Source organism: Peromyscus maniculatus, chromosome 8, assembly GCF_049852395.1.
Source record: "Peromyscus maniculatus bairdii isolate BWxNUB_F1_BW_parent chromosome 8, HU_Pman_BW_mat_3.1, whole genome shotgun sequence".
Classification (NCBI taxonomy): domain Eukaryota; kingdom Metazoa; phylum Chordata; class Mammalia; order Rodentia; family Cricetidae; genus Peromyscus; species Peromyscus maniculatus.
Genome location: NC_134859.1, coordinates 86,702,110 through 86,718,366, shown reverse-complemented (window position 1 = coordinate 86,718,366; position 16,257 = coordinate 86,702,110). Strand labels below are relative to the sequence as shown.

The following is a 16,257-nucleotide window of genomic DNA, read 5'->3' as shown; positions in this document are numbered from 1 at the left end:
TTTTTACATTTTTTTCAAAGGAGGTCCTGAAGGGTAAAGTCTAACCCACTTACCCAACTAGAGACTCAGATGAGACATCTACAGGGATGAGGACCACTGCAGACACAGGAGGTCCAGGGCCAACGAGAACAAGAGGCCAGAAGTTGCTCATCTAACTGAAGTTCTGAAGGACATCTGAGAAAAGCAAGACCCTAGGCCAGGAGTTCCTATTAAAGCAAGAAGGACAGGCTACCAGAGACAGAGGAAAAGAAGCCCACATGGCAGAACAAAGGCTCCTAGACTTTGAGGTATAGCTGAGCTGAAGCCCATTTTCCCTAAGAAGAACTAAACTCAGGGTTAGAGCTTTGTTTCTGGGGGAAAAAATCATCATTCAGTTTTCTGCCTAAAATTGTTCTGTGCTTGTCATTGAAAAATAATCTAGAAAGTGAACCATGCTCCACATGGGGTACGAGATATGGCTTAATAGGCTTCCTATTCTCTTACCATTGAGTGTTTTGTGGTCAAACCTTCTGGGCCAACCTGACCCATTATGGATGAGCCATCAGTATAAAAATATTTTATCCTCCTGGATCACCAGAAACAATTATGAGCCTGTAATACCAACGATTACCTAAGAGTAGGTAATAGGGCCTTCCACCACGAGACTGAACCACACAGTGCCTAGACACATAATGTCACATGACAATTGTTTAGAAGAAACTAAATCAAGAAAGATCCTTGGGAAATGGTTCAACAAGAGCTGACGATGAATCTTAATACCAGGAAGAGAAACTGTGTTTTCCATCTACGTTGATAATTTAGCCAGGAGAAGAAACTCATCTAATTAGATAATCACCTGTTTATCAACACAAACAATAACAAGAAAAGAATGCTGCATGTGAGGACAGCAGCCCTTCAGCAGGGTATAAAAGGGGGTGCGGGGCAAGGAAACTTCCAAACCCAATATCTTCACTCACTTGTAAACCCACCCAGAACCTCCATCTCCCGACACCATGGTCAATTCCTGCTGTGGCTCTGTCTGCTCTGAGGAGGGCTGTGGCCAAGGCTGCTGCCAGCCCAGCTGCTGCCAGTCCAGCTGCTGCCAGTCCAGCTGCTGTCAGCCCAGCTGCTGCAGGCCCACCTGTTGTGTGTCCAGCTGCTGCAGGCCCAGCTGCTGCATCTCCAGCTGCTGTCGCCCCTGCTGTGGCAGTTCCAGCTGTTGTGGATCCAGCTGCTGTCGCCCCTGTTGCCGCCCCAGCTGCTGCGTTTCTAGCTGCTGCAGACCTTCCTGCTGCCGCCCCAGCTGCTGCATTTCTAGTTGCTGCAGACCCTGTTGCCGCCCCAGCTGCTGTGTGTCCAGCTGCTGCCGCCCCTGCTGTGGCAGTTCCAGCTGTTGTGGATCAAGTTGTTGTCGCCCTAGCTGCTGCATTTCTAGCTGCTGCAGGCCTTCCTGCTGCCGCCCCAGCTGCTGCATTTCTAGCTGCTGCAGGCCTCAGTGCTGCATTTCTAGCTGCTGCCGCCCCACCTGTTGCCAGACCCCCTGCTGCCGCCCAGCATGCTCTAGCAGTTCTTGCTGCTGAGCGCTCTCACCCACAGTCTCTTGTTCTTCACCACCCAGCATTCCTGATGTGGCCCACCTGTGAGCTGATCCTGAGAGGCCCAGCATAAAGCCTCTGTTCCAACTGATAATGATTTGGGCCTCCAAATATGCTGTCCTTACTTCTGCCTATTTATTATTTTTCTCTAAAATGACCACAAATTTAAATTTTCTCTGAAATCTGTATAAGTTTGACCCATGGGAAGAAAATGGTTCTTTACTATATTCTTAAAAATGGAAACTCTCTTTTTTTTTTTTTTTGTTTGTTTTTTTGTTTTGTTTTTCGAGACAGGGTTTCTCTGTGTAGCTTTGCGCCTTTCCTGGAGCTCACTTGGTAGCCCAGGCTGGCCTCGAACTCACAGAGATCCACCCGGCTCTGCCTCCTGAGTGCTGGGATTAAAGGCGTGCGCCACCACCGCCCGGCAAATTTTTGTTTGTTTGTTTGTTTGTTTGTTTGTTTGTTTTTGGGTTTTTCGAGACAGATTTTCTCTGTGTAGCTTTGCGCCTTTCCTGGGACTCACTTGGTAGCCCAGGCTGGCCTCGAACTCACAGAGATCTGCCTGCCTCTGCCTCCCGAGTGCTGGGATTAAAGGCGTGCGCCACCACCGCCCGGCTGGAAACTCTCTTGTATCTTAAATAAATCTGAATTTTGCAGGCATACAATGTGTACCATGTCTACTTATTTCTCCTCTCAGATTGTTTTTCACATCTGTCAAATTCTGAAGTACCACTATTTCTAAGTACAAAGACAGCCTATGCCAGCTCTGTCCTGTGGCACTTCTCTTCCTATGCAGAACAATGTTCTTGTAGTACACCATGGACCTCTGGCTGAAGAAGCAGCAGTGGGTAGGAGAGCTGAAGGTCCTAGGCACAGAGTTCAAGCAGTGAGAGGGATTGGGTGAGCACAAGCCCTTGCTCATTGAGTCAGGTGAATGTGCATTACATAACTTTCTTTAGGTCTTCAGTGGCACGGAGCCCTGCTGCTCCTGGAGATGTTCTGATCACATGATTCATGCTGACTTTCATCATACTCTAAGTTCACCTCAATGCTTCCTCAGATCACTTTCCTGATAAACAACTTTGTGTCAAATCTCTGGATAAAAGCAGGTCTCAGAGGACAAGCAATCTAATACCCATGCTCCCAACCCAGTGACACTTTCCTTCTGCAAAAGTCTAACATAGTGTAGAGAGTTTCATGGTGTCAGGATCAAGCCTTGATTTTTGGTTCAATCTTCTGAACATATTGCCTATTTATTGATTTATTATTTTTCATTTCTTTTTTAGCATTTTTGAGTTTTTAAATATATCCTGGATATTAATATTCTGGGCAATGAATAACTGGTGAAGATTTTTCCCCAGTCTTTCTCTTCATTCTGTTGTTTCTCCTTTTATGAGATTCAATTTGTCAATTCTTACTATCATTTTGAATGTTCTTATGTTTTTCCTCTTGTGGTTTCAACTTTTCAAATTTTGAGTTAAAGCATTTTATCCATTTTGAGTGAGTATTCATCTAGAGAGATGAGCAAGGGATACATTTCAGTTCCCTATGTGGGTATCCTGTTTTCCTAACCCAAGTTGCTAAGGGAACCCTTGTAGTGGTATTTGCTCTGCCCATGACCTTGGGCTATAGGGCCCAAAAGAGGTGGTGCTTCTTGCCTTAGTATGTGACCTCTTAAAAAGTAAGGGAGGCCGGGCGGTGGTGGCGCACGCCTTTAATCCCAGCACTCGGGAGGCAGAGCCAGGTGGATCTCTGTGAGTTCGAGGCCAGCCTGGACTACCAAGTGAGTCCCAGGAAAGGCGCAAAGCTACACAGAGAAACCCTGTCTCGAAAAACCAAAAAAAAAAAAAAAAAAAAAAAAAAAAAAAAAAAAAAAAAGTAAGGGAGAAGGGTTGAGAGCCCCTTCTCCCTGCAGCCTGCTTCCTGGTCTGATCGAGCTGCCAGGTGGATTCACTTCTGGTCAGAACAGAGGATGACCCCAGCTGTTTCCTCGGTTCTGTATTCGTGAGTGTAGGTCCTCAATTTTATCTTAATAAATACCCATTAAACAGACTCACGTGGATTGATCTTAATGGACCCTCCCCTAAAATATGTTCATAGCAACTTTATTAAAACTCAGAAGGCTATAGTGCATGAGTTTATTTCTGGATCCGCTGTTATGTTCCATAGATCTGCAGACTTATCTATTCTTATGCCAGTTCTGTCCTGTTACTGTTACCACACCTCTACAGGGTACTTAGAGTCTGTGTGCGATGCCCCCAACAACTAGTTCGATGAGAAAGAAACCAGTAAATGGATTCCATTAACAAAAACTCCTCCAAATAAAATACCAAATCCCACCTAAAATTCACATTTGCACACCCTAAAATCCCATAAAAACATACCTTCAGAAATCATAATTTTGTACAGAAGACCTGTAAGGGAAGAAAATAAAGAAAGAAAAAAATAAATGAAAATATTGCCCAGACAATGCATTATGAGACAAGGACCCTCCAAAGCTATTGGTTTTGTTTTGTGTTGGCCATCTATTGCTAGGCACAGGACCTGCCCTTAGGAGTAGTTTTTTTACCCAATGAACCCCATGTTCAGTTATATGACTCCGTACGTCACAACTCAGAGTTTAGGAAACTGAGCTGTGTATAATAGAATAGCGATAGGCCAGATAGCAGTCACATAATTTGTTTATCTAGTCCTGATGTTAATTATCCATTTTGTTTTATAGCAGGTAAATTTTAGCAAAAAGCATATAGCACTGTCTCTTCTGTTTGGTGCTTTCTTCTTTTAAAATAAATCCAATAACTGGACTCCATTCCCTGTTGGTCTATTCTCATCAATGTGGGTCAGTGTTACGATCGGCCTATGATAATAAAGAGACAGCATTACTTCATTCTATGGTGCTCAGAGTTGCTGTTGAATATGACAAGAGACACAAATGCAGGGAATGTGGGCAGTCTAGTGAGAGACTCTCAAGTCTCGAGGCTCACTGGGATCATCTGTGGACTTCTACAAATTGCTGATGCTCAGAGCAGTTAAAAGAAGACTGTCCAGGGCACAAACCAGGATTTGACAGTTTGTAATACTCTGTGGATTATCCTCCTGCAGCCAGTCATGAGATCCACTGGTTTAGAGAATGTGCTCTACCCATTTAGGAGAGGAAAGGGGCTCATCTGACTTATTTTATTCTGTAACTTTGAGCCCAGTACTGTGTGGTCCTAGGCAAGTCTTTTACCAAAAGACCTTTCTTTTTAAAAAAATTATTTTTTATTAAGATTATAATACAATTACATCATCTTCCTCTTCATGTATGTGTGTGTGTGATGTATATGCAAATTCCTAAATACATAATTACAACCTGCACAATCTGTGTAATGTACTTGAATGTATGTTTTCGAGAGATGACCACTTGGTATGAATAACCAATTGATATGTTTTTCCCTGGGGAAGATTCTTTCTCCCACTCCAACCATTCCTTACTTGTTGGTAGTTCTTTGTGTAGGGTTGAGACTTCATAAGCTTTCCCCCGTCCACACTAGCATGTTTATTGATGTCAGCCTTGTTCAACTCATGTTTAGGCAGCTATGTGTTGTGGTATTGTGTTCCTCAAAATATTGTGCACTCTAATAAATGTATCTGGGGTCAGAGACAGAACAGCCACAATATTAAACATAGAGGTTAGGCAATGGTAGCACATGCCTTTAATCCTAGCATTCCAGAGGCAGAAATCCCTCTGGATCTCTGTGAGTTCAAGGCCACACTGGAAACAGCAAGGCAAGGTGACTCATGCCTTTAATCCCAGAAAGTGAGCCTCTAATCCCAGGGAGTGATAACAGAAAGCAAAAAGGTATATAAAGCATGAGGACCAGAAACTAGTAGCTTAACTTAATTTGACTGGTTAAGCATTTGGCTGGTTAAGCTTTCAGGCTTTGGAGCAGCAGTTTAGCTGAGATTCATTCTGGATGAGGACTCAGAGGCATCCAGTCTGCGGAAACAGGATCAGCTGAGGAATTGGCAAGGTGAGGTAGCTGTGGCTTATTCTGCTCCTCTGATCTTCCAGCATCCACCCCAATAACTGGCCTCAGGTTTGATTTTACTAATAAGACTCGTTAAGATTTGTGCCACAGCCATGTTGGTGAGACTTTGTGGGTGGAGCTTCTGACATTCCTAGGAGACACAGTCTCACAGCAAACTCCCTGATGTTCTGGCTGTAACAATCTTTCCACTCCCTCTTCAGCAAGGATCCCTGAGCCTTACTTTGCAGATGTATCAGTTGGGACTGGGCTCCACAACTCCTCCAGTAATCAAGAAATCTTCCTATGCCCATTCCTATGGAAGCAGAAGTGTCCTTGTTACTTTAGCAATCCAGGGGAAAATCTCTCTCGGGACATATCATCATTTAAATCCTTCATCTTGTCAAGCTTTACAAATATAAGCCTATGAGAAAAAAGCCTGGAGACTCGGTGTTTGTTGAACAAATTGTCATAAAAATAGTGCATAACGCTTGGCCACTAAATGGTCCAAATTAAGAAATGTAATAATGTTAACACAGTTATCCTCTGTCCATCTGTTTCTTGACCGACAGAGTTCAGCAGAGGGACTGAAGCATCCCTCATATTTGAAACATTAATCACCTAGCTAATTGGATGGGTATTTTGTGCCCTTTAAGTATTTAATGTATACCAAAATAGATACATATCAATCTCTTTTTATTTACATGTGTGATATATACATACACACATCACATATTTACACATGTGATATATACATACATATAACACATAAGTAAGTATATGTGATAAATAAAATCACAAAACACACATGTGTGTATATGCATATATATACATGTGTAAAATGAACACAGAGGGGAGACTAAGCCCCCACGTGAAACACAAAACAGGAGAGTCTCCTACTAAAAAACCGAGCTGAAAGCAGGACATTTGGGTTTAAATTAGAATAAGTGACAATACCACTTGATTATCAAATGGAGTTGCAAAGTAAATCGTGGGAAAAGGCAAGATATGGCTACATATGTTCTGTTAAGCCAGAAACTTAGGTTGGAAAAGAAAAGAAATAATTCCACAGGCCAGAGCTGAGAAATCTGAATTTTTAAGCCAGTTGAGGTCTGTAACCCACTGTAGAGAAAGGTCCTATAAATGATTATATTAAAGGAGTGTTTCTGGCAAAAGAAAAAAAAAGAGTCAAGGGAGGGGGTAAATATCAACATTTCCCATTCAGTTTTCCACTTTGAAATTGGTCTAGAAGATGTGTGAGTCACATGAAGAAGACCTTTCTTTGTTCATGCCAATGGTCCTAATATTCACATCGTCAGTGGCCACCTGACCTGTTGTCGATGAGCCATTGGTATAATAATCCTTTATCTTCCTGGGTCACCAGAAACAATTATGGGTCTTTAAAAACCATGATTATCTAAGGATAGACAGTAGAGCCATCCACCATGATGCTGAACCATACAGTGATTAGATGCACAATGTCATGTGACAATTGGTTGTCAAGAAATTAAGGCAAGAAAGACACTTAGGAAATGGTTCAGCAAGAGCTGATGATGAATCCTAATATCAGGAAGAGGAAATCATGTTTTTCATCCACCTTCATAATTTAACCAGGAGGAGAAACTCACCTAATTTGATAATCACCTGTTTATCAACACAATAACAGGGAAAGAATGCTCCATGTGGGGACAGCAGCCCCTCAGTGGGGTATAAAAGGGGGTGTGGGCAGGGAGACTCCCACTTCCAAACCTTCCAACCCACCACCTTGTAAACCCACCCAGAACCTCCACCTCCGACACCATGGTCAACTCCTGCTGTGGCTCTGTCTGCTCTGAGGAGGGCTGTGGCCAAGGCTGCTGCCAGCCCAGCTGCTGCCAGCCCAGCTGCTGCCGTCCCAGCTGCTGTGTGTCCAGCTGCTGCAGACCATCTTGTTGCATCTCCAGCTGCTGCCGCCCCTGCTGTGGCAGTTCCAGCTGTTGTGGATCCAGCTGCTGCCGCCCCAGCTGCTGCATTTCTAGCTGCTGTCGCCCCTGTTGCCGCCCCAGCTGCTGCGTTTCTAGCTGCTGTAGGCCTTCCTGCTGCCGCCCCAGCTGCTGTGTGTCCAGCTGTTGCCGCCCCTGCTGTGGCAGTTCCAGCTGTTGTGGATCAAGTTGCTGCCGCCCCAGCTGCTGCATTTCTAGCTGCTGCAGACCTTCCTGCTGCCGCCCCAGCTGCTGTGTGTCCAGCTGTTGCCGCCCCAGCTGCTGTGTGTCCAGCTGCTGCCGCCCCAGCTGCTGTCAGTCTGTGTGCTGCCAACCCACTTGCTGCCGCCCCAGCTGCTGCATTTCTAGCTGCTGCAGGCCTTCCTGCTGCCGCCCCAGCTGCTGTGTGTCCAGCTGCTGCAGGCCCAGCTGCTGTGTGTCCAGCTGCTGCAGGCCTCAGTGCTGCATCTCCAGCTGCTGCCGCCCCACCTGTTGCCAGACCTCCTGCTGCCGCCCAGCATGCTCTAGCAGTTCTTGCTGCTGAGCGCTCTCACCCACAGTCTCCTGTTCTTCACCACCCAGCATTCCTGATGTGGACCACCTCTGAGCTGATCCTGAGAGGCCCAGCATAAAGCCTCTGTTCCAACTGATAATGATTTCGACCTCCAAATATGCTGTCACTGTTGCTGGCTGCTGAGTATCTCTTTACAACATGTAAACAAGCGTGTGTTTTCTCTGGAGTCTGTCAACTCTCACCTTAACCCAGCAGAAATCTTTGTTGTCTGCTATATTTTTAAATGGAGATTTTTCTCACATGTTAAATAAATAAATAATATGCAGTTTTACAAATATAAAAAAGCCATGTTTCCTTGTTTCTCTTTCTCAAATGGTTGTTCCCACCTCTGAACTTCTAGTTAGCTCATCTATAAACAGCAAAGGAACTCCAGCTGGTCATTTCTAGTATGCCCACTCTGCTCCCTCTGCATTCCCCCTCCCAGTACAGAAAGATGGTTTCATAGGCCATGCACATTAAACTCACTTCCTGATGACTTTTCCTGACAGAGAGGAGGCTTAAATAGGAGAGTATTTAAGTATTCTATGCGGAGCACTCAAGCAATGAGAGGGTGGATGTATAATGCTCTTTTCCGTTCCTTTGAACAGACATGTGTCCTTCTCTTAATAATGTCATCCCCATCCCATCGCTGAATTTCCTAACAGTGTTCTCTGAAGTCATTTGGAATGTTGGTCCTCTACTGTCAGTTGTTGCTAAGGATAAGATTTGTCCCAGTTGGTTCCACAACGGGAGAGGTGTAAGTGACAGGTGCCAAGGAGTTAGTGTCAGTAAACCTTTAAGCCACCAAGAGGTGTGCAAGGAAAGATGCTTAGGTTAAGTTAATCTGAAGTCTATTCTGCTTGTCCAGTAGGTAACATTTTAACATCTTAAAAATATAATGTAGCTTCTCTTGTCAGAGCTTGTACTTCTGTAAAATGTTCTCAGACTACCCTTAATTATAAAGGGAAATGTTAGCAAACAATAGATATAAAACTTTTAAAAACACATTCAAAACGAGTAAAACTAATTTGAAAATTATGTTCCTGGCTACAGATTTACAAATGTCTAGTGCCTATTAATTCTTAGAAGACTTACAAAGAGCGCTCTCTCTCTCTCTCTCTCTCTCTCTCTCTCTCTCTCTCTCTCTCTCTCTCTCTCTCTCTCTCACACACACACACACACACACACACACACACACACACACACACAAAGATCTGGCCACAAATAGCATCATTATACAGAAAAGGTATATAGGGGCCCTCTGTGTATTAATTTAGCTTCTGTTTCTAAAGCAAAAATTAGACTCTTTGGTTTAGTAGGCTAATTTGATAGCACACCTAAAACAGCATCACCAGCTGGAGACCAGGTATTTAAACCATAACCCTATGGGGACATTCTCCATTCAAATAAGAGCGTTGCATTTCAAAAGTAGAATTTGAGGCTGTGTATGGAGATATATCCAACAATAGATATGATGAGAAAAAATGTCATTCACAGTATCCTCCTCCAAAAAAAAAGTAACTAAAGCATAACCAAAGTTGGGAAAGACTTCCACAGTAAAAGTATGAAACCCTGAAGAAACATGATGAAAAAGGCATTAGAAGTTGGAGAGACTTATCGGTGATTATAGATGGGCAGAATCCATGTTGTGAGAATGGCCACGTCAGCTAACTCCATCTACAGATTCATTGCAATAACCACAAAACTTTCTTGACATTCTTCATGGAAGTAGGAAATAAGAGAAACCTAAAATTCATATGGAAACACTTTTGTAAAATACTCCAAATAGCCAAAGCAATGTTGAACAACCAAAAAGTAACAGTTTTCTTACAGTATATATTATATTATACTTGATAATATATTTATATGTAATGTATATGTATGTACTTTTATATATTATATAGACATTAAGTATGAAAATAATGACTGTGCCATTTTAATTCTTTAACTCTTTTTTTTTTTTTTTTTTTTTGGTTTTTCAAGACAGGGTTTCTCTGTGTAGTTTTGCGCCTTTCCTGGGACTCACTTGGTAGCCCAGGCTGGCCTCGAACTCACAGAGATCCGCCTGTCTCTGCCTCCCGAGTGCTGGGATTAAAGGCGTGCGCCACCACCGCCCGGCTTTCTTTTACTCTTTTTACTGATATTTAAAATACTTTTCTTAAATCTTAGGGAATTTCATAGAGTGTGCTTTGATCATACATACCTGCTACTCCTCCCCCTCCTCCTAGATGAATCTTTACATCCCTGCCTGCCCTCCCCACAACTGTGTGTCCTTTCTTGGTTGCTTTTAATAACTATTGACTCCATGGTGCTGCCTATATATCCCTGGGTATGGAACCACCCACTGATGACCTCCTAGGAGTCAACATCCTTAAAGAAAACTGACTCTCCCTCACCCCGAAGTCTTTGGCTGCCCATAGCTCTTCAGTTAGGAGTTGGGGGTTCATGAACCATTTCCCGCACCATGCAAGAATTTTGACTAGTTTGATTTACACTTTCCATGACCCTCCCCCTTTCATGATAGTCCCTTGTCTTTGAGGAGTGTGAACAAACAGTCCACACTCACATAGTCTCTGCACTTTGACCAGTTCTAGGTTTCTGTGTTGATCACTGTTCACTGCACTGTTCACAGCTCTCTGATGAAAGCTGGGAGCTGCCTTAATCTGTGGATAGAGAGATACAAATATAGAGGGCAGTTTGCCACTATGTATATTTAGCAGAATAATAGTGCTACATCCTTCCCTGGAGGTTGTGAGTTTCCTAACCATAGATTCTTGGCCATACTTGTAGGATCAGGCATGTATTTGCCTGTGCAGATCAGGTGTAAATCCAATCAGAAAGCAGTTGATTATACCCATCAAAATCATGCAACTATTATACATGCGGACAAATCTTGCCACCCTGGTCATTATTAAAATTTGTAGGATTCACAGCTGGGTAAACTCTTGATGACTGCTTCTCCACAGCAGACTGAATTACGCTTTGCAGTACTATGAAAGACAGCCAGGAGGGAAGAAGTGCCCTGGTAACAAGGAATTTAAATTATCTGCTCCCTGTGGTCAATGTGCATGGTGGTGACACCAGCCACAGGGGTTTGTCATCAAGTTTTGGTGTCAGTGTATCTGGAGCATGGGGAAATGCTGTGGCAAAGGCTTTACAAGCACATGGATACTGTTTTTAGGGATGCCTGGCCTGAAGTAGTCAGTGGAATAGGCTGAGGTTTTACCAATTAATGCTATGGGCTAAAAGAGTTCTGTGAGTGAGCGAATACAACCCTGACATCCATTTACAGGAGCGTTGCATAAGAGTAAGTTGTAATTATTCAAAGAACAACCTGAGGCAAGATTTCTTGTACAAATGACTTATAAGGATGAAAGTAGTAATTTACTAAAGAAAAGATGATAGAGTAGAAATGCATGAGCTGAGGTGCATTCTCAGTGGACTCTATTTCATTTGACACATGAGGATGATGCAGAGCATGCGTGAGACCACAGCTCTTCCTCTACTACAGCCTAAGGGTCTTGATCTTTCCAGAACTCTCAATTATCATCACTGGTAGCTACTCAGGGAAGGAGGAATGGGTGCAGAAATGACAGACATGTCTAGAGGAGGTGGCATCTACAGCTGATGGCAGTGATCTAGAGGGCAGCACATACTGTTTGAACCACCTGCACTGTATACTCACACTAGCATAAGAATGAGGAAGTTTTAGGGTTATAAGTGCTGGCATACAGTGTCATAGAATCCATCCCACCCAACTGCTTCTCTTATTCTGGTTACGCTGTGTGGTTTATCAGCATTATTAGAGAAGGTTTCATAGGTGTGCCAGTGGCCAGATGTCTGCTGTTCTGGATTACTCACCTTGAAGAGCCGCTGTGATGCTTGATGTTAATTGTCAACCTCATGGGTACTTGAGTTGCCTAGGAGATGAGCTTATAGGGATACCTAATGAGGAATGACTTAGCCTCTGAGCATGCCTTGAGTTAATTGACTTGGGGAGAACCAAGTTAACTGTGGGAAAGATCACTCCCCAGATGAGGATCTGGATGGTATAAAGTAGAGAAAGCAGCTGGTAGCTCACATTCATTCTGGGCTTCTGAACTATGAATATCATATGAACAGTCACTTCAAGTTACCACTGCCTTAAATTCTCCAAACTGAAGGACTGCACTTGAATAAATCTCTGTTCCATAAGAGATTCTGTCTAATTATTTATTTTATTACGGAATCAGGACAAGACACTAATACAGCCACCAAGCTCCTATCTGGAGACTTCTGATCTCTTGGTTTCTAAGTTCACACTGGACTGTCTGCCTTGCTACTTTCCCATGCACAATAAAAAAAAAAAAACTAACTAAAAATGTCAGGATGGCAACAGTGTGTCATCTAATGGTCAATGTGCTCTCCTACCCTTGACGCACAGAGGTGCTCCAACTTCCTCATGATGATGATGTCACTCACATTTGAAATAGCTCCTTTTTTGACTGGACATCAGAACTAAAATGTCCACAACCTCCACTCTTTCTCTGCAATCTATAAACTCTCATCTCATGCCCATGTCACAGTTTGTACTTTGCAATATTTTCAAAAGTGAAGGTTTTTACATATCTTAAATAAAACTGAATACTGTAGGAATACACATTAAAGCTTCATTTCATTTTCATTGCCCACATCTCTAAAAACATTGAGTTCATCTTTGAAAGATGAGTAAATGACAGTAGCTAATTTCTAAAATGCAGCTCTGGTGGTTTGAACGAGAAAGGCCTCCACGGAGCTACAGATGTGAAAACTTGCTCTCCTGCTAGAATTTTTTGGGAAGGATTTAGAAGGTGTGGCTTTATGGGAGGGAGTGTCACGGGAGCAGGCTTGGAGGTCACAAAATCCAAATGCCATTCCCAGTTAGCATTCTCTGCTTTGTGGTCCTGTGTGAGCTCTCAGCTCCTGCTCAGAGCAATGCCTGACTGCCTCTTGCCATGAGCTCTCAACATGATGTTCGTGCACTCTAGCCCACTGAGAAGGGAAGCCACAATACACTCTATCTTCTCTAAATTGCCTTGGTTATGGTGTTTTATCACAGCAACAGAAAAGCAGTCAGACAGCAGATGATTCTTCTGCACCTTTTTCCTAGTAAAAATTGACTTCAGGATCATGCACATAAAACCATTCCTTCCTAACATTTTATGACAGTGGAGGAAACTTTATGTAGGAGAGTCGACACTATTGGAACATAGAGTTCAAGCAGTGAGAGAGAGCCTGTGAGCCTATGCTCTCCTTCCTTTTCCTTTGCAAATGCATCCTCCCCATGTACCAGAAGCTGTGAGTGAGTGGTTTGGGTCACGGCTGACCTCGGTTGTCCTACTCTGTGTGGCAGTATCTCAGGGAGTCATTCCTTTCTATTAGTCACTTCCTTAGTTCCCTTCAACTCTTTCAAGGGTCATTTATCACATGATTATTTTTGATGTCAAACCTCAGTACTGTGTTTCCTCCTGTCAGCTCAGAATCCATGATTCCATGCGCCACATCTCAGTATTTATGTCAGTCAACACATTTTTCATAATGTATTGTCATGGTCCATTGACAATTTTGAATTCACTGTCCACCAACATGGTGAAATATCACTATCTATACTTGTGTCTTCTACTTATGCACAATGTTGCTTCAGCTTCTTGTTTTCAATGCTATGTAGTTTTATTTTATCAATTAATATTAATATTGCAGAATAGTCCCTTTTACCATCATAGTATCATGCAGATATAGAAGGTATTTTGTATTATCCATTTATTTTAAACACTTGTCCTTCTTGTCATCAAAACCCTCAAGTTATGTTGGGAAAAAAAAAAACCTTTGTCATTACCAGCACAGTAACAGTATCTACAGAGTCTGCTTACACCTGTATTCAAGACCTCCAAATCAACAGACCCTGGATTTACACAAAAGAGCACACATCTTTCCTAATGGATCATGGAGAGGGCAGCTCAGAAACTCCATCCATCTTTGAATTACTTAGTTTTAAGTATTAGTGTATTCTACTTAAGGAAGAGGAACACATCAATGCTTATTGGTTTAGTGTGTACTGAACCCACAACCAGTGACCCCTCTGCCTCTCATATCTTTTTTCATAAAAAAATGGGTATATAAGTATGTATGAATACATTTGAATACAGATATCCTATAAGTATAAAAGTTGAGGAAGATCTATTTCATGGAGCTTTACAGGCATTTTGAGACAGAGTCAAGTGTTCTGTGAGCATAACTCTAGACCTCTGGAAGACTGGGAATTTTTTTTAAAGAGCTCAGCCATCTCTCCAATCCCAAAACATATCCAATGCCAAATGCCCATCTACCAAGGTTTCAAGAAATGATAATGCAATGCTGCAGTTATCCCCTGGGTTTGGACAGTAGAGTGTGAGGTAGTGTATCAGAACCCATGACCAGAATTCCTCTGCCACATACATTGTCTATAAATGAAGTCTTTCCATATCAGTTGTGTCTACTAAGGATTCCAGAAATTCAAATAAAATACTCTAGAGTCCCTGGTCCAATGATGTTGATTAACAGACTTCAAAGCCAAGAAGACAGATCTTTTCCCAGACCTAGTATCAACTCATGGAAAAAAATTATTTGATTAGTGTTTTTCATTGATGGATATGATCTATGGGATTTAGTGTTCGCCTCTTGCTTGCAAATACTTTACTCCACAGAGAATGTCCTGGTTTCTCTAGACTTTATTCTTCAGCACAGCAGAGGTCAAGCAATCCCTAGATTATTTATCAGATTTACCTGTCACCCTGTACAGCTAATGAATGGTGCATTAGATGCCATAGCTTCCTGTTTATCATATCTAACTGAAATAATATTCTTAGAACCATGACTCAATAGACTTCTCCTTAGAGATCTGAACTTTGACATCCCATTGAAATGTGTTGTGAGCTAGAGGGGATGTAACGGAGCCTCAAGGAAAGTCAACTCTACTGCTTTTGCTGTAGGTTCCACACACTCTAGGTATACCTCTGCAACTACTTCTTCAAGGGCTTAAAGGCTTTATTTGAGATTCCTCTTTCCATGTCTCAAACTGTAGACTGAGAATTTGTACCTGTTCGTATTGGATACCTGTCACAAGAAATCACAGATAGGCTTTGTGGTCATCCGCTGTAGTCTGTCATGATCTTTCTTCTTTGGTTGGGAAGAGTTCCAGAATTGAAAGGTCTCATGTGTATTCTTTGCTCTGTAATCTAATCATTAGCATTATGAAGGGAAGCTATGTTGGACACCATTTGGATTAAGAACAGTCATCCAGGAAAGGTCAGGTCCTGAAGGCCTCTGGTTTTTAAGGTAATTACATGTTCACAAGCACACTAATGAAAATTAACACTACCAAAGGTAGGCAAGCTATGCCGGAAAACCAACTCTGAAACAGAGGGTGTGAAAACACAGAATGTCAGGTGACAGATTCTTTAGAAGGAAGACACCTAAAGCACTTGCCCTTGGGCTCAACAGAGGTCCCATTGAATCCTAACAAAGGAAGTTGAATATCATCAAATCTGACACTCCTGAACGAAGGCAAGATAGGAAACAAATCCAACTCTGAAATATAGAACTCAAGTATATAGAATTTCAGGTGACTGATCTCTCAGAAGGAAAAGACAACTGAAATAACTTTCATAGGGCTCAGTAAGGGTACCCATTAAGTCACCCATCAGGAACTAGGAAAGTTTGTATTGCCTTCACCTTGAATATGTATCAGGCAAAGGATCTTTCCTCATTTGATGATAGCCAAGCATCAGGAGGCAAGAATGCATCTGCACTTCAGGACAGCGGCCCCTCAGCAGGGTGTAAATGCAGACCTGGGCAGGAAGGCTTCCAAACCCTCCAACCCACCTGCTTGCAAACCCAGAAAGACAGACGCTCTGGCCTCTGACACCATGCAGTGCTGTGGGTGGCCCTTGCTGCTGCCAGACCACCTGCTGCAGGACCACCTCCTGCTGCCCCTGCTGCTGCCAACCCTGGTGCTGTGGCTCCAAATGCTGCCAGTCTGGCTGCTGCTAGACCTCCTGCTGGAGAAATAGCTGCCATAGGAACACCTGTTACTGACCACCATACCCTAGTAGTTCATGATGTTGAGCATTCTCACCAATTCTTTGCTCCTTAATCATCAATTATAC

General features: G+C 42.9%; 1 protein-coding gene across 8 annotated transcripts; it reads left to right on the top strand.

Annotated features, from left to right (window-relative positions):
* The first annotated feature begins 992 nt into the window (after positions 1–992).
* Positions 993–8,086, top strand: LOC102915869 (uncharacterized). Of its 8 annotated transcripts, XM_076543352.1 has the most exons (3): positions 993–1,069; positions 1,262–1,474; positions 7,627–8,086. In XM_076543352.1, the coding sequence occupies exons 1-3, from the start codon at positions 993–995 to the stop codon at positions 8,084–8,086; spliced, it is 750 nt and encodes a 249-aa protein (XP_076399467.1). The 8 variants fall into 8 exon arrangements, with proteins under 8 accessions (XP_076399467.1, XP_076399471.1, XP_015846405.3 ...); XM_076543356.1 differs by lacking the exons at positions 993–1,069; positions 1,262–1,474 and adding an exon at positions 7,382–7,478 and having other exon boundaries at positions 7,611–8,086; XM_015990919.3 differs by lacking the exons at positions 993–1,069; positions 1,262–1,474 and adding an exon at positions 7,382–7,488 and having other exon boundaries at positions 7,651–8,086.
* The last annotated feature ends 8,171 nt before the right edge of the window (positions 8,087–16,257 follow it).

Bases quoted from the DNA above. Each gene is read 5' to 3' on its own strand.
- LOC102915869 (XM_076543352.1), top strand. From the start codon at position 993: ATGGTCAATTCCTGCTGTGGCTCTGTCTGCTCTGAGGAGGGCTGTGGC. The intron at 1,070-1,261 runs GTCCAGCTGCTG...TAGCTGCTGCAG, and splicing joins TGCCAGCCCAGCTGCTGCCA to ACCTTCCTGCTGCCGCCCCA. The intron at 1,475-7,626 runs GTGCTGCATTTC...TTGCCGCCCCAG, and splicing joins TCTAGCTGCTGCAGGCCTCA to CTGCTGCGTTTCTAGCTGCT.